Genomic DNA, 26,632 nt, shown 5'->3' with positions numbered 1-26,632 from the left:
TGGTTTTTTTTGTTTTCTTTTCTTTTCTTTCTATTCCAGTTCCTGCAAAGATTCACTTGCCCAAAAACCTGGAAGGCATGGGAGCTGTTCATGCCCTCCGAGGGGAAGTAGTGAGCATCAAGATTCCATTCAGTGGCAAGCCTCACCCTGTGATCACATGGCAGAAGGGACAAGATCTCATTGATACTAATGGACACTACCAAGTCATTGTTACACGATCATTCACATCTCTTGTTTTCCCAAATGGTGTTGACAGAAAAGATGCAGGGTTTTACATTGTTTGTGCCAAAAACAGATTTGGAATCGATCAAAAAACAGTTGAATTAGATGTTGCTGATGTGCCTGATCCACCAAGAGGCCTGAAGGTAACTGACATTTCCAGGGATTCAGTCAACTTAACCTGGAATGAACCAGCTACTGATGGTGGAAGCAGAATCATAAACTACATTATTGAGAAACGTGCTACAACAGCAGAGCGATGGATTCGTGTTGCACAAGCTCGTGATACACGATACACAGTGGTGAACCTATTTGGGAAGACCACGTACCAGTTCCGTGTAATTGCAGAAAACAAGTTTGGCCAAAGCCAGCCTTCTGAACCAACTGATCCAATTATAACAAAGGAAGATAAGACCAGAGTCATGAACTATGATGAAGAAGTTGATGAGACCAGAGAAGTCACCACTGTTAAAGCAGCTCACTGTTCTACAAAGGAACTCTATGACAAATACATGATTGCAGAAGAGCTTGGACGTGGGCAGTTTGGCATTGCACACCGCTGTGTTGAGGCAGTTTCAAAAAAGACTTACCTGGCCAAGTTTGTCAAAGTAAAGGGTGCTGACCAAGTTTTGATAAAGAAAGAAATTTCCATTCTGAACATAGCTAGGCACCGAAATATCCTGTATCTTCATGAATCATTTGAGAGCCTAGAAGAACTTGTCATGATCTTTGAATTCATTTCTGGAGTTGACATCTTTGAAAGAATCAGCACAGCTTCATTTGAACTTAATGAAAGGGAAATAGTAAGTTATGTGCGCCAAGTCTGCGATGCACTGGAGTTTTTACATAGCCACAGCATTGGACATTTTGATATTAAACCAGACAATATTATTTACTTCACAAGAAGAAGCTCTGTAGTTAAAATTGTTGAATTTGGTCAAGCCAGACAGTTGAAGCCCGGAGACAGCTTTAGACTCCAGTTCACTTCTCCTGAATATTATGCACCTGAAGTACATCATCATGACTTGGTCAGCACAGCTACTGACATGTGGTCAGTTGGTGCTCTAACATATATACTTCTCAGCGGCATTAATCCTTTCATTGCTGAAACAAACCAACAAGTTATTGAAAATATTCTAAATGCTGAATACAACTTTGATGATGAAGCTTTCAAGGACATAAGCATTGAGGCCATGGACTTTATTGATCGCCTACTAGTAAAGGAAAGAAAAGCTCGGATGACAGCTGCTGAAGCACTCAACCACGTGTGGCTAAAACAGCAGACAGAAAAGACCAGCACTAAAGTCATCAAGACTTTGAGGCACAGGCGTTACTACCACACTCTAGTAAAGAAGGAGTGGAACACAGTTGTGTCAGTTGCCCGCATTTCCTGTGGGGGCGCGATCAGATCTCAGAAAGGCATAACAGTGGCTAAAGTTAAAGTTGCACCAGTGGACATTGGTCCCATTGCTGGGCAGATAAAGCATACTGTTACAGAAGAAGGAGGGCATGCCAAATACGTATGCAGGATTGAAAACTATGATCAGTCCACACAAGTCACATGGTACTTTGGTATGAGGCAATTAGAAAGCAATGAGAAATACGAAATCAAATATGAAGACGGTGTGGCAACCATGTATGTCAAAGATGTTTCTAAATCAGATGATGGTACCTACAGATGCAAGGTAGTAAATGACTATGGTGAAGACAGCTCTTATGCAGAACTTTTTGTTAAAGGTGTGAGGGAAATTTCTGAGCATTACAGATGCCGAACAGTTAGGAAAGTGAAACGACGGGTTGATACTATGAGACTATTAGAGCGTCCACCAGAATTTACTCTGCCTTTGTATAATCGCACGGCATACGTTGGAGAAAATGTCAGGTTCGGAGTAACTATAACAGTTCACCCAGAACCTCGCTTAACATGGTTCAAATCAGGCCAGAGAATCAAACCTGGAGATGATGATAAGAAGTATACCTTTGAATCAGACAAGGGTCTTTATCAACTCGTCATCAATAATGTCACTGAAGAAGATGATGCAGAATACAGCATTGTGGCACGTAATAAGTACGGCGAAGACAGCTGTAAGGCTAAGCTGACTGTGATTCCGCATCCACCTCCAGCAGATGCCACACTAAGGCCAATGTTTAAAAGACTGCTGGCAAATGCTGAATGTCAAGAAGGCCAAAGTGTCAGTTTTGAGATCAGGGTATCTGGTGTACCAAAACCAACACTAGAGTGGGAGAAAGATGGTCAACCTCTATCCTTTGGTCCTAATTTTGATATAATTCATGAAGGTTTAGATTATTATGCTTTGCATATCAGAGATACTCTACCAGAAGACAGTGGTTATTACAGAGTTACTGCTACAAACAGCGCTGGATCTACAAGCTGTCAAGCTTATCTAAAAGTTGAACGCTTGAAGTATGTCAAGCGTGAGTACAAGACTGAAGAAGAGCGGGAGAAGCATGTACAGAGGCAAATTGACAAGACATTACGAATGGCAGAAATCCTTTCTGGGGTTGAAGCCGTTCCACTGACACAAACTGCACAAGAGGCTCTCAGAGAAGCTGCTATCTTGTATAAACCAGCTGTAAGCACAAAGACCGTCAAAGGCGAATATGAAATTAAGAAAGAAGAAAAGAAGGAAGAAAAAAGACTTCGTATGCCATATGAGGTCCCAGAGCCTCGCAAACATGTGCCCACTACCCTTGAAGAAGATCAGAACATTAAACACTTTGTGCCTCTGTCAGACATGAAGTGGTACAAGAGGCTGCGAGACCAGTACGAAATGCCAGGCAAACTTGACAGAATTGTTCAAAAACGCCAGAAACGCATACGTCTTTCCAGGTGGGAGCAATTCTACGTGATGCCACTGCCACGCATTTCTGATCAGTATAAGCCTAAGTGGCGCATACCAAAGCTAACACAAGATGATCTTGAAACTGTGAGACCAGCACGTCGTCGTATCCCATCTCCAGACTATGAATATTACTATAGACCAAGGAGACGGTCACTTGGTGACTTGTCAGACGAGGAATTACTCCTGCCTATTGATGACTATCTAGCTATGAAGAGAACTGAAGAGGAAAGATTGCGCCTTGAAGAAGAGCTGGAGTTAGGCTTTTCTGCCTCCCCACCAAGTAGAAGCCCTCCACGCTTTGAACTATCTGCCCTTCGGTATTCTACTGCAGGAGCACAGGTCAGTTCAGAGGAAGAAAGAAAAAGAGAGCTGAGGTATTCAAGCTATCACATCCCAAGTAAAGCTGACACCAGTGCAAGCTATGCAGAGCTTCGTCAACGCCATGACAGGGCTGCCTACAGACCACCTAAACAAAAGCAAAGAATAATGGCTGAAAGAGAAGATGAAGAATTGCTCCGTCCTGTTGGCACTGCTCAGCGGCTCTCTGAATACAGGAGTGAGCTTGAATACATGGCAGAGGAGGAGAAGAGTAAAGAGAAATAACTGAGATCACGTCAGAAGAAGAAGAAGAAATAGAAATGGTGCAACACGTTCACAGGGAATTTTCACCTCCGTCTAGATTACTAAGGAGAAGACGATCTCTTTCCCCAACTTACATTGAGTTGATGCGTCCTGTTTCTGAATTAATTAGGCCTCGCTCACGGCCTCCTGAAGAAAGTGAGAGAAGATCCCCAACACCAGAGAGAACTCGACCACGCTCACCTAGCCCAGTTTCTACTGAAAGATCACTCTCTCGGTTTGAGAGGATGGCAAGATTTGATATATTTTCTAGATATGAGTCCATGAAATCTGCGTTGAAAACTCAGAAAACTATGGAAAGGAAATATGAAGTTCTAACTCAGCAGCCTTTCACCCTTGACCACGCTCCTCGCATTACCCTGAGAATGCGCTCACACCGGGTACCCTGTGGCCATAATACCAGGTTCATTCTAAACGTCCAGTCAAAACCAACTGCTGAAGTGAAGTGGTACCACAACGGTATTGAGCTCCAGGAGAGCAGTAAGATACATTTTACTAATACTAGTGGTGTATTAACTTTGGAGATTCTTGACTGCCACATTGATGACAGTGGAACATACCGGGCTGTATGCACGAACTACAAAGGGGAATGCTCTGATTATGCAACACTGGATGTTACCGGAGGAGATTACACCACATACTCTTCCCAGCGGAGAGATGAAGAAGTACCAAGGTCGATTTTACCTGACCTGACCAAAACGGAGGCATATGCAGTCTCCTCATTTAAGAAAGCATCTGCTACAGAAGCTAGTTCCTCTGTAAGAGAGGTCAAATCAGAAATGTCAGCAACAAGAGAATCGCTTTTATCATATGAACACTATGCTTCCTCTGAAGAAAAAATCACTGCAGCTGCAGAAAAATCACTGGAAGAAAGGACTGTACACAAAGCATTTAAAAGCACTCTGCCAGCAACAATCCTTACCAAGCCACGGTCAGTCACAGTTTCTGAAGGGGAAACCGCAAGATTTTCCTGTGACGTTGATGGTGAACCAGCACCAACAATAACATGGTTCCGTGCAGGTCAACCCATTACTTCTTCAAGACGCTTCCAAGTAACACGAACACAGTACAAGTCTACCTTTGAAATTTCTTCCGTCCAGATGTCAGATGAGGGTAGTTACACTGTTGTGGTGGAAAACTCTGAAGGTAGACAGGAAGCGCATTTTACTTTGACTATTCAAAGAACAAAAATTCCCGAAAAAACAATTACATCACCTCCAAGAATCAAATCTCCTGAGCCTCGTGTGAAGTCTCCAGAGCCAGTTAAGTCACCTAAACGAGTGAAATCTCCTGAACCTATCAGCAGCCCCTCAAAAGCAAAGTCATCACCTGCAGACAAAACAGTACCAGCAGAGAAAGTACAATTACCAACTGCTTCTCCACCAAAGATAAAAGAGCATCTCAAAGCAGAAACTCTTGGAGATAAAGTAAAGTTATCCTGTGCAGTTGAAAGCAGTGTTTTAAGTGTTAGAGAAGTGGCTTGGTATAAGGATGGCAAAAAATTGAAAGAAGACCATCATTTCAAGTTTCATTATGCAGCAGATGGCACTTACGAGCTCAAAATCCATGAGCTCACGGAATCAGATAAAGGAGAATACACCTGTGAAATTATTGGGGAAGGAGGTGTTTCAAAAACTAACTTCCACTTTACTGGCCAAGTATTTAAAAACATCCATTCCCAGGTAAGAGGTGTATCTGAAACTCACAAATCAGTTGAAAAAGAAGAGTTGCTTAAGGTTTCTACCCAGAAGAAATCAGCAGTGGCAACTGAAGAAAAAGCAGCGGTTCAAGAAGTCATTAAAAAGTCAACTGTTACTGAAGACATAAAAGACGTGAAAGCAGAAATTAAAGCTTCTTCAACTAAAATGACAGTGTCCGAAGGGCAGAAAGTGACATTGAAAGCCAACATTCCTGGTGCCTCTGAAGTAAAATGGGTGCTGAATGGAATGGAGCTGAGAAATTCAGACGACTACAGATATGGTGTTTCTGGAAGTGATCACACACTAACTATCAAAAAGGCTAGTAATAAAGATGAAGGTATACTCACCTGTGAAGGTAGAACTGACGAAGGCATCATTAAATGCCAGTACGTCCTGACCTTTTCTAAAGAGCACTCCAATGAACCAGCATTTATAATGCAGCCGAAGTCTCAAAATGTCAATGAAGGACAAGACGTATTGTTCACCTGTGAGGTTTCTGGGGATCCTTCTCCTGAAATTGAGTGGTTTAAGAATAATCAACCTGTAAGTATTTATTTAATATATTTACTTGAAAAAAATTAGAATTATTCATAAAAATTATTTGAATCATTTTCCTTTTCCCCTCCTCAGATTGCCGTTTCATCGCATATAAGAGTAACACGCTCTAAAAACATATATTCTCTTGAGATTCGAAATGCAGCAGTGAGTGACACTGGAAAATACACAGTCAAAGCAAAAAATTACCATGGACAGTGCTCTGCTACAGCATCTTTGACTGTACTCCGTAAGTTTGTTCTCTGGGTCATGTCTTCAGACTAATCACAACTTTTTGCTGTGATATGTTTACTAAAATGACTTATGATAAAAGCCACTGGCCATGTTGATGTAGGTATTTTAACAAGTTCCTGTTTCTGTTCTGTATTACATAGAGAGAATGAAATAGCATTATAACACCCACAAGAACACAGATGTTCTACTACCTCAATAGATGCATGTTCAAAGAAGGCTATGATGACTGTCCCAAGACCTTGGTGCTGGCAATTACTGTTTCCTAATTTACTAACAGAATCTGTTCCAATAACACAAAGTAATTTGACAGTTAAAAAATTTTATGGTAACTTAGCAATAACTGAACTGGGTTTAGTATTTGATTGGCTGTAACATATCCCAGTTGCTAGCATCAAGGGGTTGCTGTGATTTGCTTGTATGACTGTCCTTGTGTTTAAAGGAAGGCTGCAGTGTTTGAGCTTTTCTGTTGCCTTTTCCAGCTATGGAACAACACAGTGAAATACACAATTTCCTATACTGTGCTCGTAAGAACTTGAAAATGTTTCACAGCTTCTATAAACGTGAACTGAAAACACAAAATTTAACAGTGTCTAACTCTAGTAATGGTTCTAATAGGGAACGCTGTGTGATGACCTATTTCTTCTTAAGCATGTTTTTCCTTCAAGTTTATACATACTGGTAACAGCTCAGTTTCCTACTTGCTTCATCTATAAATTACTGTTTGTGATTTGGACATCTCGAATCAAATGATTATAAGCAATTTTATACTCCCCCACAGTTTTCCACTGAAAGCAAACTATGCTGTTTCTTCATTTCTGTAAAATTAACCATACAGAACTGCATGACTTTGTTAATGTGACGTTGTTCGTTTTTCCTTCTATGTTTGCGATGCTCTCCAGCTCTAATTGAAGAACCTCCAAAAGAGGTAGTATTGAAGACAAGTGGCGACGCAAGCATGCACGAAAGTTTTTCTTCTCAGTCCTTTCAAATGGCTTCTTCTAAACAAGAGGCTTCATTCAGCAGTTTCAGCAGTAGCAGCATGACTGAAATGAAATTTGCAAGCATGTCTGCCAAAAGCATGTCCTCCATGAAAGAATCCTTTGTAGAGATGAGCTCCACCAGTATTAAGGGGAAATCTAGTATGACTCAACTGGAGAGTTCAACTAGTAAAATGCTTAAATCAGGTCTGAGAGGTGAGCAATACAATTACTGGTAGAGTTAGTGCTTCATATATCCCAAAGTAGTTCTCAGAGTTAGCCTTCCGCATGGCTTAGTGGAAACAGACTAACTTGGTATTTCTTCTCCTGTTTTGTAAAGGAACACCACCCAAAATCGAAGCTCTCCCATCTGATATCAGCATTGACGAAGGAAAAGTTCTCACACTGTCTTGTGCCTTTTCGGGTGAACCTGCCCCTGAAATAACATGGTACTGCAGAGGGAAAAAAATTACCAGTCAGGACCAACAGGGCAGATTCCACATTGAAACCAGTGAAGACCTAACCACCCTGATCATCATGGACGTCCAGAAGAACGACGGTGGACTTTACACCCTGAATTTAGGGAATGAATTTGGTACCGATTCTGCCACTGTGAATATTAATATTCGATCAATTTAGAAGCTTGATCTGTATTATTTACACTTGTCTTTTTACAAGTGGTTCATATATGTACTGAAATATCTGATCTGTAAATATAAAAAAAAAAATATTTTTGTACCTACCTGAATGAGACAAAGTCCAAAGCTATACATTATGACTTATAGTCATTATTGACCTAAGAATTTTAAACACTTTTTTCACTGACATGTACATACTGTATATAGCCGAAGTTAACGGTTATGGAGTTTTGTACCATTTATTTTATGACATTTTGAAATGTAACTTTTGGAACTAAGTTGGTAGGAGAAAGTTTCCTAGCAAACGACTACCCTGCTCAACATTTAACTAATTTTTGCGCCTCAACTCATTGTTGATGTCTAAGAGTGCCTCAACAGGTAGAGAAGCTCCCTGTTGAAGATTACCTACACCTTAGAGATGATACCGTGCATAGTATTTCATACATGCATGAATATTTATGTTGAATCAGAAATGTAAGGCATTGGTGATGTTTGCAATTACCCTCCTGTAAGCATTGCTTTAATGTTTTACATTGGATCTGATTATGTCATAATTTCCATACCTGACTGACAATTTTTGGACAAAGTGCAAGCGGCCAGCACTTTGTTCACCCACTGTGTACTGCTTCTGACGTATTGACTGCTTGAATAGCTTTAAAAAAAGTAACATCACCTGGCCATCCCTTTAATCAACAAAGCTATTTAAGTGCTCAGGTGCAGCAGCAGTGCACCCTCTTGGAGGTTCGTAGGGTGCAGTGATTAACTTTGTGTGGTAGTATTAGACATCCAGTAGTCGCTTCCGGGCAACTAAGCAATGAACCACAGTTTGAAAACAAACTGTTGTTACACCATCAAATACCGCCCTGCACTTCAACTTGCTTTAGTACTCCCAACGTAGTAATAAATCTTGTTAGCTGTTGAACCTCCTTGAGATAGAATTGTTCATTTAAAATAAAGCATGCTTTCTGCACCATAAAATCTGAGACTCCTTGTTATTTATTTATTATGAGCTGCTTTTACAGTTCCTGTGCTACACTACAGAAAAAAAAAAAAAAAAAAGAGTTGCTGAAAGAAAAAAACTAGGTATTAATGCAATTTTCCAGTGTAAGGAGAAGGTAGCTATCTGTTGAAAATCAAGCCATCTATTACAAACAGCCTGGTCACCAGAAAGTAAGCCTAAAAAAAAAAAAAATTCTTAATTGACAAAGGATAAATTTTAATACATGCCTATGTGTTATGCTGTTTTTATTATCCCTCTCTTCAGTGAACAGTGAATTTCCAGGCCCTTCCACTACACCTTACATGGATGGACCACTGATCTCTTCTTTATAGCCGGTCTCTGCTCAATGTGGTTAACAAACTGCCTCCAGGAAAATCAGCTATTGCCTCCTTTTTCTTTGGCAGCTGCAGCTTGTGTCGACTAGCTGACCCTAATTGCTTGGACCTACAAGTTCTCACCTTGCATGAGTTAATTAAGGACCCATGCCCCATCAGTTCTTCATTCCTTAACTCAGCTGACGTACCTGTACGCACAAAACCTGTCTTTATATTCCTGAGAATCACAAATGCCATGCAAACAGGTCACAATTTTGGTTCCCTAATGGAAAAGTGTATCAAGGTAAAACAAACAACTCTGCTTCTAGAATTCACTCTGGTCAGTAGAAAAAGCTTGAGAGCAAATACACTCACAGCAATGCAACATGGCTTCCAGGGCTGTAAAATTCTGTTAAGTGGAGCAGAAGCACTAGTTAGCAACATTATGCATCACTATGACTCCCAGCATACTACTAATACTACTGGGAAAAAGCTTATTTGTCAGAAGTAGTAGAGTGGGTAGTATGTTTAAAATGCTATTACAAAAAGACTCACTACAGAAGAAGACTTTTTTAAATTTTATTTCCTATAAACTATCAATCACTAGCTATACAAGTCATGCAGGAAAGCTAATAAATGGTGATGAAACAGACTAAAGTAAAAATAGGATTTCAGAAGATCTAAGTTTTGCTTCAAGGACAAGATCCGAGCTTTTGCAAGTGATGGAACCAGGAACATTTAGGAATAATTGTAAAGATGAAAGAGTTTAGGAGTACATGGTATTTCTTTCTTTGGGAGAAAAGTAAAAAAGAATAATAAAAATGAGGTAAAAATACACTATTTTAATCTTTAAAGCATTAAAAAAAAAAAAAAAAAACAAAAAACCCAAACACCAAAATCAACTCCAGCAATGCTACTGGAAATTCAGTCTTCCATGGTCTCTACTGAGTCTACACATATTTACATGGTCAAGAGGAAAGCACACTAGTGTGGCAGTGGAAGCAAGTTCATTCCACCTGTACCTCTCTGATTCAACTCTTCACAGTACTTAAGCAAGCACACCTAACTTTAAGCAGATGAGTCTGTCACATGCCTAAAACCAGGATTTAAAGTACCTAGACGCTCTGCTGAAGCACAGCTTTAATAGGTAATTTTACATGCCAACCTGTTTTTGTCACAAGGCTGCTAAGCAAACGTTAATATAGAGTGACATTGATAGAGTCGTTGCTTTAATATTCAGTTTCACAGAACACATCCCTAAATAGTAACTTTTTTTCAAGCTGATAGATTAAGCAGTCTCTGGGTAAAAAAAAAAAAAAAAAAATTATTAAAAAAAACAAACCATAAAATGAGCAATGACCATTTCAAATGATTTGCTTATTATATATAATATTGAGACTTTTTAACTGTACAAGCTGACATTTGCTTTCTTCAAAGCTAAAATCTACTGCACTATATGACCAAGTTCAGAAAGCTATTCTACCACTGATATGTGTGTGAAGGCATTTAGGCTTCATGTTTCCAGTGTCCCAATGCATAAGGAAAAACTTTTTAACAAAGTATAAATTCCGCTATAGGGCTATGTATTCTCTACTAACATTTTACATTTGACACCCTGAGAAAAATAACTGTGATGGTGGATAGCCATAATAACACTAAGAGATTCATTTTACCACTAGCAGACAAGAAACTCTAATCTTAACATTGCATTTCAACTTTTACCACCATCTCAGGTTTTTTTCCTTCCCACTTTTTGAAGATGATAATATGCTAGAGCTTGGATTTTAAAAACACTATCAGCATACTTCATGCTATTAAAAAAAATAACAAAGCATAACACAGTAAAAAATTCAATCAGTCATTTCCACATTGGAACATACCATAGTACTAACAGCAATGGTACAACAGAGAAAAGATGGCAAAGAAAATAAGGTGCTCAGACATGTTAGAAAATAAAAATAAGTCTGAACCACACAAGGTAATTAAAACTTGCTTCTGGAACTGTAACCCTATGGTGGGTTAACCCCAAGTGATGCCCACCAAGTCACTCTATCACCCTCCTGATTTCCTCCCCTTCCTCCACAGGGCAAAAGGGGAAAGGAAAATAAGATAGAGCCAGAAGCCTTGTAGGTAAAAATAAGGGCAGTTTAATTAGAGAGCAAAAGCCAAGCAATGCCCTGCATGGAAGCAAAGAGAAAAAAAAAAAAAAACAAAAACCAAAGACTTATTCTCTAATTCCCATCCCCAGGCGATGGGAACAGGGAAAAGGAGGCGACATTCTTAAATCCTGCCCTGTAACGGGATTTGAAGATTTTACCTTTGACATCTAATTCAGTCTCAGAGATGCCTCTTTGACCTCACTTTTGAAAAAAGCTGAATGATGCCTGCCTTTTTTTAAAAAAAAATATAGGTACAATAAGATACAGTTGTGCCTTCCATCCCATATGTGTGCTGGTTAAAACAGTCAGGATATGACCAGATTTAACAAGTAAATTAAATTCCTAAATGACACTTTCTAATCACTACTGTTTGTACACCATGGGAAGAGAGGTAGAATGTTTTAAAGTGCAGGCCCTTACTCTTATCTTCTGGTAAGCTTGTTCATGTTAGTGCTGGACACCCTTTGCAAACCAGTGAAGCATTAGTCCTGCTCAGCTGCAGGGGCAGAGGAATACCCAGTTCCAAATCTTAGTTCACTGCGTATATTAGCTGCTAAGGGGCCACGTCCTTCCATGACTGCCAATTCTAAGGATGTACACACATCGTTACAGTCATCTGGGGAGCTTCACAAGTGAAATAATCTATATGGCCCCTTGGTCTTCAATGTTACACAGCAGAGATCTTCAGGATAGCAACTGTGGCTTTGGGCACCCTGGCTCTATACAAATCCCCTTTAAGCAGTAACTTTCCTTCTAGATCTGGAATGTTTAGTTTCAGCCCTCAAAGTAGCCGGCAAAGACACACCCATAGCAGGCAGTTTTCACATTAACTCTCTCAAAGCAGGACAGATCATTAACTCTTCATAGTACAAGCTAGTAAGCCATTTAAGGACATTATATTTCTAATTATCTGATGTTAAAGACTTCAGAGATATCCTGGGCTGCATCAAGAGAAGTGTGGCCAGCAGGTCGAGGGAGGTGATTCTCCCCCTCTACTTCGCTCTGGTGAGACCCCACCTGGAGTACTGCATCCAGTTCTGGAGCCCCCATTACAAGAGGGACGTGGACCTGCTGGAGCGATTCCAGAGAAGGGCCACCAGAATGATCCAAGGGCTGGAGCAGCTCTCCTACGAGGACAGACTGAGAGAGTTGGGGCTGTTCAGTCTGGAGAAGAGAAGGCTCCCAGGTGACCTTATTGTGGCCTTCCAGGATCTTAAGGGGGCCTACAAGAAAGCTGGGGAGGGACTTTTTAGGATATCGAGTAACAACAGAACTAGGGGGAATGGGGCAAAGCTGGAAGTGGGCAGATTCAGACTGGATGTGAGGAAGAAGTTCTTCACCATGAGAGTGGTGAGACCCTGGAATGGGTTGCCCAGGGAGGTGGTTGAGGCCCCATCCCTGGGGGTCTTTAAGGCCAGGCTGGATGAGGCTCTGGGCAGCCTGATCTAGTGGGAGGTGTCCCTGCTCATGGCAGAGGGGTTGGAACTAGGTTATCCTTGTGGTCCCTTCCAACACTGATAGATTATGATCTGTTTTAGCAGAGGACTTTAGAGCCCTAAAGGCTTGATGGTTGGACTTGATGATCTTAAAGGTCTCTTCCAACCTAAAGGATTCTATGATTCTATAACTCTAGTGACTAGAAGTTCCACCTAGATAGATGTCCTATGCTTATATTCTTTAAGTGGTAAATATTTTTAAAACTATATTGGTTTCAGATTATCTCTTCAGAAGCAAATGAGATCAAAACTAGAAGACCCAAATACACATTTTGTGTTGAGGTTCACCTCCCATTCTCCATCAGAAAGAATAATGATACGATTAGGCATTGCTGATGAGCTCTTCCCTAAACTTGGAAATGAAAATAAGAGCATCCAGACTCTTTTTTTCTTAATAGACATGAAACATTCCAATTCAGCCAGCAAAGTACCTTCTTCAGAAATAACTTCTTAGCTCCAGATGCCAAAAGTATGATGGCATATCATCTTCCCTGAAATACTTTTTAGGATTTTTGCCATGTAGTCAGGTACAGGTGTATATATATGGTATATGTAAAACGTTAAATCTAACTTTAGCAGAAAAATATATATATAAGCAAAGCAATCATTCCAGCTTCAGTGGCATGGAGAAACGCTAAACAGTGCTGAAGTAATCACATGCAAATTTGTGCTTGAACCTAACCCTTACAATTTTTCTCTAAACAACGCTATCTGCAGTAGAACTTATTATTTAATAATACACGCACTGATCAGCCTCAAGAACTTTTTCGCACTATGTAGAGTCCAAATTATTTTGTCTGTGGTAGTTCAAAGGCAAAAAATTTATGTGACATGTACTTAACATTGTTCAAGCTGGCAGAAACCTGAGACATTTCAAAAAGCAGCTCCAAGATGGCACATGATTCAAGACAACACTCTCATTGCAATATGTAGTTTTACTTCTCCAAACATCTTTTTTAATACTTATTTTTACAATGGTTGCGTCATACAGAATACATTAAAGCAAACATTCAGAAAAAAAGGTCCAAGCCTGTGTGTGCCTGATATGCATATGCAAATGGTAGTTGCATGAAAGTGACAGAACTGAGCACAAATGACAGTTCCGAGCTGGTATCCACAAATAACTTACTTGCACAAGCCATATAACATCCCATTCAACCCTGACATAATGGTTTATAAACTGGTATTTTATATATGGGCAACAGCTCATACATTTTTACTCAACATTTGGACCTATTTTGATTCAGATAAACCAACATTCCACAAGTTTATAAGGAAAGCTGCCTTTCCAGTCCCACCTGTCCTTTCCAGCCTGCTTCAAAACCACCAAATTATTCATATACATGAAAGGAAGACTAGTTAAACCAAATTAAAGATTTGATTATATAAGCAGATTTTGGTATGTGCTTGAGTGCAAAAAACCCTGTACATTTGTTTAACGATTGCATAAATCAAAAACAGTAAATGGCTTGCTTAAAGTGCTCTACAGCTAAGAATTTATAGACCAAGTTTATCTCTAAATGAATACCCCCAAAAGCTTACAATGCTAACACTAACAACCTTATGGACCAAGGTGCGAGTAGGCACTGTTACTCCATATTACTCATTAATTATTAAGAGAGTCAGACTCCGACCTCACAGTTAATGCAAATTTACAGTGATGTAACTGAGAGCAGAATCCATCTCCTGGTCTATACCATCCTCAAATGATATAAAGGAGTCGCAAAAACAGAAGCTCCCTTCTGTATAAATATGTCATAAATAAAATATGTATAGATACAAATATTCATTACAACAGTATCTAAATGGTCTAATATTTCAACTCATTTTTATAATACTTTGCTAGAAACACATCTTAAGTGAGAAGAATATATCTTAACAGAGCTGCATGAGCTACTTGTGATGCTACGCACCCCAGAAACAATTTATGCACATTTTGAAGCCTTTAGTAGATCTCTAGATCTTTAGTAGTGAAAGTAGGTAGAAATTTTTGATGCAAAAAAGAATAAATAAATAAAAATTATTAAATACCCAATGCTTGGTAGAAATGCTTCATATTAAGTAATTTTTATACATTCGTTTAGAAAAATACACTAAATATTTCTACTTTCATTGGCTAAAAATAAGGACCAGATTATGTATATCCTTGTGTTTTTACAGAAGGCAATGTCAATTACCATCAAGCTGCTAGAGTAGACCCATTAGTGCCCATTCCCACAGCCCTTACACAGGCAAAATATCTATTGCGGGGCTAATCACAGCTCCTGGTGGTTGACCTGGTACAAACGACCAAGAGGCCCATGGCACAAGTTGCATTTTCTCCAAAACAATGAAATCTTTCTGCTGAAGTTTATAACCTGAAGGTTTACTTATGTGTCAGTCAGACCTTCACACTTTTTAAAAAGAGCTACATTTACAAATGTGGATGCTTATCTGTTAAGCCACCATTTGTTCCAAAAAATGCACATTCATACTGTGAAATATTAGGAAAATACTCTTGCAAATAAACTATATAAAGATAAAATACACTTCAAAGATATTTTTTATGTTATTCTATAAAGTGCAGAGAAATCCTTCTAAAAAGGGAAATTACTACTTCCTATAACAACAGTATAATTACAGCAGCTTTTGCATAGCATTATTCATAGAAAATTGAATACTTTCAATTTCTTCAGGAAGAAAAGGATGAAAGAGTCTCTTCTTGTTCAGATCTTCCTTTTGATACTGATCTATTTTCTTCAGGAATGGTTGATGATACCAGATCTCCATTGACAGTACTTCTAGAACAGTGAGCAGATCCTATGGAAGACATCAACAAGTATTTCATTTTTAAACCAAAAAGCCCTCATCTAATGTGTCGGTTATTCTATTTGCTAACTATTTCCTATACAGAAGCAATCAGAAGCATAATTACTCTGGGCTTTTCCTGAAAGATTTCAATCACTATCATGCCCAAGGATGATAGATATGAAGAATGCTCACCTAATATAAATCAAGTAATTTTTTTTACATACATATTGATTTTTAAATTATGAAGGACAGTAATCTGTGAGGTGCATATTCTCTATGAGGAACACATAAACCCATTAACTTTTGTTTTTTTTTTTTAAGGAACTGACACATCAATAGGCATTTAATTTAAATATTTTCTATTATTAAAATGAAATGGATGACCTACTGCAAGTCAGGTATTGCGAGGCTACCTGACAGGATAAAGAAAGAACTAAGATAAATGGAAGGCAGCAAGGAAAGCTTCTAATACAGTAAAAGAAAACAAACAAACCAACCCCAAAAAACAAAGAAAATGAGCTAGAGAGCTAGATGGTAAGGAACCAAAAAAGCCTGGTATTAGCAGAAACACACAAAACAAAGACACTTCTCAGCAGTCCTGAATAGAGTCAGACCAAGTAAGCAACACCAGAAGGTCCAGATGGTAACAACAAAAGCTTTGTGTTACAGTAAGCTAGGCTGATGTGCACCTACATTAGCAGTGAGACACAGAATAGGATTTAAACTAAGTTTATTAGCTCGGAATGCATCCTGGCACACCCTGTACTGGTGGCAGATGAGTGAGGTGGAAGAGGTGGTCACCCTGCAACATGAGCGCACCAGAGAACCACAGAAATGGTGCAGAGGTTCCTTCATGACTGTATGTGAAGCCTGAGTACCTCTTTGTGCTTACATGAGCTTTCAGCAATGCACAGGCCTCAGGATTTTTCAATCCAAGTGAGACACTAGGCACTCCAAAAGGAAGCAGGACAAACCAGAATAAGTCAAGAAGAACTAATCAAGTTAAAGGCTCCCCAAGAGGAGTTAGGACAGAGTCAAAATGACAAGAGGATTCAAAAGGAAAAGCCACAGAAGAACTGGTAACTAACTCAGTAGGCCCATCTAATCAGGAGGAAATAATACTGTGATTATGACAATTTCATAATTTTGGGCATTGCTTTTATTTTTTATTGGCAAGGTTGCATTCTTTCAGAACAGTGCTATTCTCTACCGAAGGCAAGCAGCTACTGAAATGAACCATCTCTCTGCAGTGCATAGGGTGGAAATTTCTTCCCACCACTCACAGTAGTCACAAGAAGATTTTGTTTTGTGACACCAAGCAGGTACCAAACAATAGTATTCCACGCCACTGAACAGAACACCCTTCATGTAAGATCCCATTAGTACAAACACCCCTTTCTGGTTACCTCTCTATTTTATCCTGCCAGTAGTCCCACTGATTTCAGCCCAACTACTCCAGCTGTAAGATCCTTTTCAATATGAATGAAATCCAGCAGTCAGCCACATAAATTATACAAGTTCTTTGATTTATAAATTGGAACCTTGCAACGAACACTTTTGAGTAACTAAGAAAATTTTTTGCTCCTGCTGACTTCAGCACTAGAACAGCTGCTGTAAGCAGAAAGATACAAACTAAAACCACCTCTCTCCCAAACTTACGCTGGGGATCTTCAAAAGGAGAGTCACTGCAAGATTCTGTATCTGAGTATGTCCTTCTGCGCTGCTGTGACAGTCTATGGAAGGACGAAACTGGCTCTTTTACAGAGTGATTAGTCCTACAAAAGAAATTACATCTATTAGTAAGCAAACCCTGTAACAACTCACACAAAATTAATACACTTTAAAATTATTTTGGTGCTCAGCCTGAATGGTATCAATGTTTTTCACTATACTAAAACTAAAAATGGCAGTCAACAGAACTTTCTTCATCTTCAAAATTTCAAAGCCTGAAAATGGAAATAAAAAAACGTAATAGAAACTTCACAAGCAGAAGAAAATAGCTTAAGAATCTAAAATGCTGACCCAAAAGAATGTTAGTGTTTCAAGCTCTATGTCTAATTTCATGAACTTATCAGAATAAGTCACTTGCATCAAGTTTCTAGCATGAAGACATTTTCATAGTGTATTAGAGACAGCAGCTGCATCATCTGCCACCAACGCTGACAACCTGCAACCTCAGTTTTCAAAATTAGATCTATTTATGCTATTTAATTTTTTTTTTCCCCCCCCCCCCCAAGCAAACAGTTCTTCTTACATTTGATTTTAATGCTAGAAGGTTCAGGGTGATTTTCTGAGACATAAGAAAAAAGCTTAATGAAATAGATTACCTTTCTGAATAGCAAGGACCAGGGTGGCTAATGGAACGCTTCATCTAGAGGGGAAAAAAAAATCCCAAACAACAACAAAAATGTCACAAGCTACTTATAATAAGCATACCTATATTAATTTTACTTTATTTACAGTCTCTACAAAAAGAATGCAATTTTTTTTTTAATGAAAAGCAACTGTTCTTAGTTGAAAATCTGTTTTAATAATATGAAAACAGATGCCATCAATATTAAAAAGTTTTTAAAGCATTCACACTGGAAATAATTTACTACAAAAAGCAATAACTAGTTTCTATGGAATTCATTCCCTTTTGTTCCAAAGATACTCACAGTGCCATTTGTTAATTGCTACAATATACAGAAATATTGAGACATTTTTCCTCTACCAAATCCCAGATTAAATTCCCCATTACTAAAGCCAAACCCTGATTTTCAATTCCTTGTGGTTCTCCTGATACCAATGTCCAATCTCTATGCATATCAAAGAAAGTTAAATTAAAATAAATAATGATCAGCTTTGTAAGTAAATCAATTGAAGATGAAAGAGACAAGAGAACCAAGTGAAAAGAAAGGGATTTCCACAACAAAATCCCACAATACAGCTCATCATGGGACCCATACATGTGACAGAGAAGACATTTAAGTTGATTCCACAAACGTTGTCCTTCTAAGGGAAGTAATCAGTAGTGAAGAGTTATGCAAGTAGTATCTCTACCATTATTTACATTTTTGTTAAGGGCATGTTAGATTAATACACTTTCAACACTGAAAAGATATGGTATCTTCCTGAAGTGTTTCAAGCCACAAACCACTTATCTCTTTAAACAGGAGGCAAGGTTATGAAATTTTTAAGGTCAGTGTACAGCTATCATTCAAAAAAGCCAAACAAACAGTTGAACTGAGGAAAAGTTAAACTCGTTCATTTATGAGACACCTCATTACATTACAAATTATCATGTAGGACAAATTACCCTCATTATGTAAAGGCTAGCCAACGAAGACTGGGAATGGAAAAGTAATGATTTATATTTAGGATGAGTACTCATTGTGACAGTCAAGATTTCAGCTGCTGACATCACAGCAAGAGCATAGCCTTCTGCCATTCTTCCCCCCATCCAACAACCATATGACACTTAACACTTAAGAAGAATAGTATTTCAAAATGTCTACACCATTTGCACAGGTGACGGTGACACAGGAGAAACTAAGGGATCAGGGTGAGGCAGCTGGAACAGTTCTGGCTTAAACTTGGCATTAGCAATCTTCACACATTCTTCAAGTGTCGTGATAAATGTATTACACGTGGCACTAAGCAAGGAAGAGGCTTCATTCATGTTCTGAAAATAAATGAAAGTACAAGTATAAGCAAGAAAAAAAAAGCAAATAAAACTCTCCCCTAGCATCACTCCCACCCACACTATAATTTTCCTCATTGTCACTAAGAATTTCTATTTCCCATTTTCTTTCATCAAATGTACACCTTCCAATGAGGTTAATTCAGGCAAACAAACGTGACAGCGTTATAACTTCTTTCTGACATCTGAATTGTTTTCGAGTATCAGCCGACAACGCCGTAACGTTTATTGCAAAGCCTGTTTCAGAGTGACTTCTGGTATCACCACACCATTCAGTGAAACAAATGAATTGCAGCAGAATCTGTGAACAGCTTCATGGCTGCAGGGCAAGCAGCCTGCAGGTCAGTTTTGCCTTGCTGGAAATTGACACTTTGCTGTATTGTGACTAAGTGTAAACTTCTTGCTTGGCTCTAAGTGAAGAACAGTATCATCCACACCCTGCTTAAGAGTCTCAAGAATGGCACCATTCATAATTTCCAGCACTAACTTTAATTCAAAAGCAGAGACACTGGAATAATTTCACTTGAGTATATTTAGGGAGACAAAACAGAGTACCCTCCTAAGAGAAAGGATTAGAATAAGGAATGGATAAATAAGACTGTTTTGACTGCTCTACCCATAACAGAGATGTGAAGGAAGAAAAATTATTGCATAACTTAAATGGCAGCTCTTCTGACCTTTCAACCAAATAACTTAATAACACAATTGCTTCCTAATGCATGTTACAATTACAGAAATCATCCAGGTACTTTACGCACATATAATCACCATTAGCATTACATACACACAAGCACTCAAAAATTGACCTCAGGTTAAATTTCCCAACATTAGGGAAATGAAAAAGGAATCAGATGTAAACAGAAACTTGAGGTGTATTATATAATTAGGCTGCCCAATGGCACCCTATAAACGCTGTACCTCAATGCTGGGAAGAGGGCGAGTCTCATCATGGTGAACAAATTCTTGTATTGTATGAACTTGCTGCATTAAAAGATCACAGTAGAGACGAAGTTCAGACATTTTGGTTTTAAGAGATTCAGTGGTCTCACTTATCTCTAGAAAAAAAATAACAGAAATATCAATTTATTGCATACAGATTTTTCTTTTTAAGCACTTCTCATTTAAAACTAAGTATCAATTTAAAAACTCTTAAATTTAACTTCTACTTAATTTTGAAGCAAACTGGATTCTTTACTGAGTCAAGAACGGCACTTGAAGCAGACAATAGTTTGTACTTTGTATGACTGATGCTAAATTAATGACCACTAAGAAAGAGACACATTACTAAGAAAGATAAAGTTGAAATCATTCTTATCTGCAATGTAGTGTAGAAAAAAAATAGTGGATGAAATTTACACCCACCAGAGTGGCTGGAAATGGTTACATGAAGCCATCAAGGAAAAATTATGGAAAAAAGAATGTTAACTATAAAAAAAAAAAAAAAAAAATCAAAACAACTTCACAACTACTACAAAATACCAAACAATCCTTGATTCAAACATCAAGGAGTAATTTACCATAAAGGTAACTATAAATACTTATGATTTATATTTTAAAACAATAATACTGACTTCCTACCACAATATTTGCACCATCACTATCTGAAAACAAGCATTTGAAAAACAATGGTAAGGTTGTATATACTCCAGATAACACACACCTTTTTCTTTTTTTGTTCTGGTATCTGCTAAACAGGCTTTTGCACTCCCCAGTGCTACCAGCCACCTCTGTCTTTCGGCTGCATTAACTGCTTTCATATAGAAATGCTGTTCCCCTGGGATAATCAGTTCCATCCTTGTGTTGTCTGTTGCATGAACTTATGACAGAGGAGAAAAAAAAAAAAAAAAAAAAAACAATTTGGAAAAAAAAGAAGAAAAACATCAACTCAGTAGCAATTATTTATTGAATACCAATCAAAGTATTTTGAAATGTTTATTACAATCCCACAGTAATACAGTAAACCAGATGTACCACTGCTAAATAACAAAAAGTCCAAAGCTAGTCAGCCCAGGATGCCATCCAAGCCAACAGGCAGGAACACCAGAACAGTGGCCAGACCCAAGCACAATGGCGTTCCCTCTCTGCATTAACAATATGCTGCATATCAATCTCTAGTAACTGCTGTATTCCAAACCTCTTCTAAACATGGCAAACTGAAGAGTTTTGTTACAAGGGTAAAAACTGAAATAGTCTCCTTTCTAGATGAAATGTGGCTTCAGGCCACAGAGTCCTAGAACCAAGAAGAACTGAGATGGACTTTGTTGTTTTGTTTTGTTGTTTTTTTTTTTTCATTTTACTACTGTATTCAATACTACATCTTTAACTGAATACTCTGCCAAGTTCCATGTTATCAACCACAGTTTCTCCAGACCCACTGCCCACTAGCCATGAATGCAGGAGACTGGACTATTCCATTATTCACTTGTGGACTTCAACTATTACCTTTCCTTCACCAAAAGAACAAGATGACAAGCAAAACAAACAACTGGAATGGCCAAAAATGGTATCTTCTACTTTATATCACTGCTTTCATCTATATGAAGGAAAGAGTAACAAAAAGCAGTCACCACCTGAAATATACTTGGTAGCTCATGCAATATAAAAGTCCTCCTTTTTAATATAAAAGTATTCACATTACAAGCCCAGTCATCTGCAGGTATCTGGAAAGAGGCCAACAGCTGAAAGCAATGCCTTGCTATCAGCCAAGGAGGCTGACCTACAGCTTGGAATACACTCAAGGCTAAACTCACCACCTGACACAGTTCACTTCCTGACTCCAGTACATCCATCACCTATGCACGTGGGCAGCTGCTAGCAGTGTCAAAAGTAAAAATGACTCAGGAAAATAAAAGACTAAACATTTCTGGTTTATAACAACCTTCACTTTTGGGTCACAGTTACTACTCTTCTGAAAAAACAGCATTTATGATTCATTATCTCATGCCTGATCACAAGAAGGAAAAGCAGTAGAACTAAATAAGTAGCCAAGGTAACTTCATGCATAAGCCACATGCACACAACTACTTAAAAGAAAAGGGAATACGTGGTGGATTCTGAATCTCAAAACAGAGCTCTAACTGTCGGAAACATTTTTTTCTTTTCCACAACGTCATTGTTCACAAATAATAATGAACATGAATTACAAAGCAATCTCACATAGACAACAGGAGAGGAAAAATTTGTGATGGAAAACATATGTTGGGTGATGTTTTCTATTCCCCCGGCAGCTAAAACTTCCTCAAGCAGAAATCTATTAATTCTTACCTTTTATTTCACACACAGCCATCTTTATACTTCCTTTGCTGCCTTTGCAAACATCATCTTGTGAGTCATAGTATGACAGTATCCCATTGTCTAAAACAAACCACCGAGGCTGCCAACCTAGTGAGACAAAGACCAGGAAAAGTAAAGTTTAGTCTAATTACAAAATTATAAATCAAATTCAGGTCTTTGGCTGCTACAACTTCTATAAAAGAAATGCAAACACTAAACCATTCTTGTAACACATCAAGAAGTAAACAACCTGCACAGTCTGAAGACCAGAGCTGCTCTCACACACAGACCAGAGTTGTATGGATATTTCACTGTTCTCTTCAGATCTATGTATTTCAGTTTTCACTATAATCCATTCTAGAACAAACTTAAATTTTCACTTAGCCACTAGGGAATCACATGTTGAAGGATGACAAACTACATACTTCAGAAGAACCATTCTCATTCAAGCATATTTTTCATGTAGGCTTTCTTTAGATTGTAGGAACTTATTTGTAAGATACGAATAAATGGCTGATGATGCCACCAACTGCTATGCTATGGTCTCCTCTGCATACTGTATTTCAGTGAAAACTTTCTATTTCACACCAGCTACTGACACACCATTTTCACTGAAAGTAGCCCAGCTCCATTGCTCAGCAACAACTTTGGGCCCTCTTGGATTACAGTATATTCGCATTCCCTTTTTTTTTTTTCTTTGGTGTTTGTTTGCTTTTAATTCCTTTTTTTAAAAATGTCCTGGTTTGGGCTACAGTTTAGGGTCAGAGCTGCCCCCAGACCCAACCCTAAACTGTGACAAACAGCTATTTCATAAATATCAGCTCACTGGAATAGGTGCCCTAATTTCTAACACTACCAAACGCAAACCATTTTGCCTAGTAAATCACCTTTGTTTCTAAAAATAACAGAGCTAAAATATTCCAGTAGAGCATAACAATTACACTGGCCCATTACAGTCTGTGTCAGCTATACAACAGGAGCAGATTGTCCCTGTATTTCACAGCTCCACAGCAAACTTTAGCTTCCTGCTTGGCTTAGGGTCTGGAACGGCAATAATTGCGTGGCCAAGAACACAGGAAAGCTGGTGGCTTTATCAGGCACCAGACTCTTGAAAATCAGCTGAAGGTTTCATACTATTCACATTAACCCATTACAAATTTTAATGCTAATTCAAGAATTCTTAAGACCAGGCCCTGTTACATCACATCACAACTGCAAGATAAGGCAATAATAACATTTAACTTTTTTAAAAAATTATTGGCTATAAAGGTAAGCATCTGCATCTTTCAAAACACGGTGTGGTAACTAACAAGCAGATCCACATTCAAATACAAAAACAGAACTAAAAAGAAGTACAAATATCAAGGGATACCAACTCCCAAAGGAAATACTCCAAACTGTATGTGTACATCACCTCTTATACTAAAAGAATACACAAACAGTCATGAAACGACTGTACTGAAAACCTTTGCTTGTAAAATGCAGCTCAGAAATGCACTTTTTCTTTTTCCCCTGCTACACTACTGCAAAACATTGCCTCTGTGCTGCCCTTATCTCTTAAATGTGTGCTCGTGTGGTAAGTAAATGACTGTCTCAGCTGTCTGACTCTGACAAAAAAGCACCCTAAATGGATGACTCCAGTCTCACATTATGCTGGTACTGGAAAAAAAAAAAAAGAAGCAAAGGACTTAACAGACTCCAAGTGCCCCACAGAAGCAAGCTAGAACAAAAAATTCTTCCAATTTGAAATTGGGCAAACAGAACATCTCATGTTTGACAAAATATTTAACGATTTGTACTTTACAAATTCTCAGATGCACATATACTATTGGGGGGGAAAGAAAGCTGTGTTTCTGGTGGGTTTTGTTTGTTTGCTTTAATGAAGGAGGAAATTAGATGTTCTTGATAATGCTTCAGCAACAATAACAAGTTCCTTTGCTGCTTGGCTTCTACTGTTAGTAACTAGAAGTACAGAAAATTTCTGGCTACAAAAATAGACAGTAGAGTAACAACAAAGTTAGCAATAAAATATTAATATTTCACTAATATGATTAGATTATTTCCTTTTTAAATTTGATGCTATCCTATATTCCAGAAATTGTAGGGCATTTCTGACACACTAATTTTGAAATGCAAAAACTCTCAGCTGGGCAGCACAGCAGGAAGGAAGCGTTCTGCGGTCTGTTATTTTAGAGGGCTAGAGACTTTCAGCAGAAGTTAGCTGCATGTTGATACTGCATATTGATATAAATCTATTGTGTGTACAGCATTCAGAGCTACTGTTGAATATTTGCATATTAAATAAGAGACCTCAAATGGGAAGTTTATATCAAACACCACAAGACCTCATAATCTGTGACCTTTTGCCCTTTGCTACAGTAACATTTTTGGTCACAGAAGTGAAAGTGACACTTTCCATCCTATTTTGAAAAGAAACTTGTACTCATTTCTTTCATAACCACTTTCTTCCTACATGTTTTCTCAACAATTAATGTGAAGAAGTGACAAAAATATAAAATATCAATAACAGTACTATTCTCTTTCACTGGAAGGCCAGTACATGTGGACACACATTTGCTCTGGAAAACACAAGATTATGCTCTGTACACATCAATTCCCAGAGTGCACACTATCCTTGTAACATAGCCCACATTTTATAAACCCTCAGAACTGAGTTTCACACCACTCCACACTCAAACTCTGAATATGCTGAAATAAAACAGTGCACACAAAGTGTCAAAGAACAAGAGGGTGAAGTGCTAGAGCTAAACGCCCAGGCCCGAACGAGGGTGGGCATATGAATGATGATGTCCAGAACCAGGCAAGAAAAACCCTCCTGACTGGTTTCACCCAGCCCAGGCTATGGCCAGCCTTGGGTGGGAACTGATTAGGAGATCCCCACCATGTTCCCCCCCCTTCCACGTTAACTAGGAGACAGGACAAGAAGCCACCTCTGTAAGAGCTGACTCTGCCTGCAGCGTAGTTAGGAGGTCTGTAGACACCGCATACATGCTGTGTAAGGATTCTTGTTGTCAGAAAGGCTCCCTGGCTGTTCCTAGCAATCGGACTTCCCACGGCAGTGGGGAGAAAGATAAGCCTTTCCTTGGGAAACGTCTACATAATTGGACTCCTTGTCTGGCTGGTTCGATCTCCCATGGCATGGTTCCTTGGTCAGCTTGCTCCCTTCACTTGCACATCCTTTGCAGTGAGTGAATGCATTGACTTGTTCCTCCCTCCAGTTGTCTGGCACTTTGGATCTTTGTTGTACAACCTGGTAGCAGAGGGAGGACTCTGTGTGTTGGTTTGCTTGTTAACCATTTCCTTCTACATCAGGCGAGCAATCAGCAGAAGAGAAGACAAAGCAAATATTGCCAAAGCAGTCAAACATGAAACCTGATAAGCGTGGTATATGATCCAACACTGATCTGCTCTGGAGGGACAGTTAGTCCTATTACTGTGTCAGATAAGAAATGTTTCACCTTGACAGTACCATCTATCCATTGCTGTCTCCAGTAGGAGGTGGTATCTCTGTTAAAACAGAGGCACAAGCAAACAAAACCAGAGCTTGGATTGCAAATGCAGGCATTCGGTACACTTTTGTCTGCAGCACTTCTAAAACCACGTTTCATGAAACTATGAAACTTCACCCAGAACTCAATTTTTTTAATTTGTTTTACAGCCTAGAATATAGGTGTACCACGCTTAAAAAAAAAAAAAAAAAAAAAAAATACCATCCCAAAGCAAATTAAAAAAATAACTCAGACATTTCGTACTGAATATTTAAGATGTCTTCCTAAATGTTTTGTCAACTAGGAGCTAGGATACCTTCCAAGTTTGTATGCTGCAAATTAAAGCTATTTCTAAAAAACAGAGGTGGAGGAGAAATCCCATCGTCAGGCCAATAGAATAACTCACTTCAGGCGGCGTTCTCCCTGCGGCCTGCCCTGTGAGAGACCCTGCCGAACTGGGCAAGGCGTCATCCAGGCCTCGAGAGGTACCGGCCACCAAGTTCCCAGTGGAAGCCCACGGGGGCCGGGCGCTGGCCCGCTGTGAGCCCGTACGGGGAGACGCGAAGGGCCCGGCCCTGCCGAG

General features: G+C 38.9%; 2 protein-coding genes across 2 annotated transcripts in view; one reads left to right on the top strand and one right to left on the bottom strand.

The window, feature by feature from the left end:
• Positions 1-8,804, top strand: part of TTN (titin) — a gene marked incomplete at its 5' end in the record, with an annotated part of 110,465 nt that extends 101,661 nt beyond the window's left edge. Inside the window, 5 exon segments of the mRNA XM_008944988.1 lie at positions 40-3,672; positions 3,675-5,965; positions 6,053-6,206; positions 7,111-7,404; positions 7,529-8,804. Coding sequence (XP_008943236.1) covers positions 40-3,672; positions 3,675-5,965; positions 6,053-6,206; positions 7,111-7,404; positions 7,529-7,827 — 6,671 coding nt within the window.
• Positions 8,805-15,123: 6,319 nt separating this feature from the next.
• PLEKHA3 (pleckstrin homology domain containing, family A (phosphoinositide binding specific) member 3) lies at positions 15,124-22,648 on the bottom strand (the record flags this gene model as incomplete). Its single annotated transcript, XM_008944987.1, has 7 exons — positions 15,124-15,594; positions 17,245-17,360; positions 17,913-17,956; positions 19,085-19,249; positions 20,186-20,322; positions 20,928-21,083; positions 22,532-22,648. Coding segments are annotated over 7 exons (863 nt in total), but the record flags the coding sequence as incomplete, so codon positions are not given.
• Between the last annotated feature and the right edge of the window lie 3,984 nt (positions 22,649-26,632).

Source organism: Merops nubicus, unplaced genomic scaffold (assembly GCF_000691845.1).
Source record: "Merops nubicus isolate BGI_N331 unplaced genomic scaffold, ASM69184v1 scaffold43627, whole genome shotgun sequence".
NCBI lineage: Eukaryota > Metazoa > Chordata > Aves > Coraciiformes > Meropidae > Merops > Merops nubicus.
Note: the sequence above shows the minus strand (reverse complement) of the source record. Positions and strands in the feature narration are given on the sequence as shown.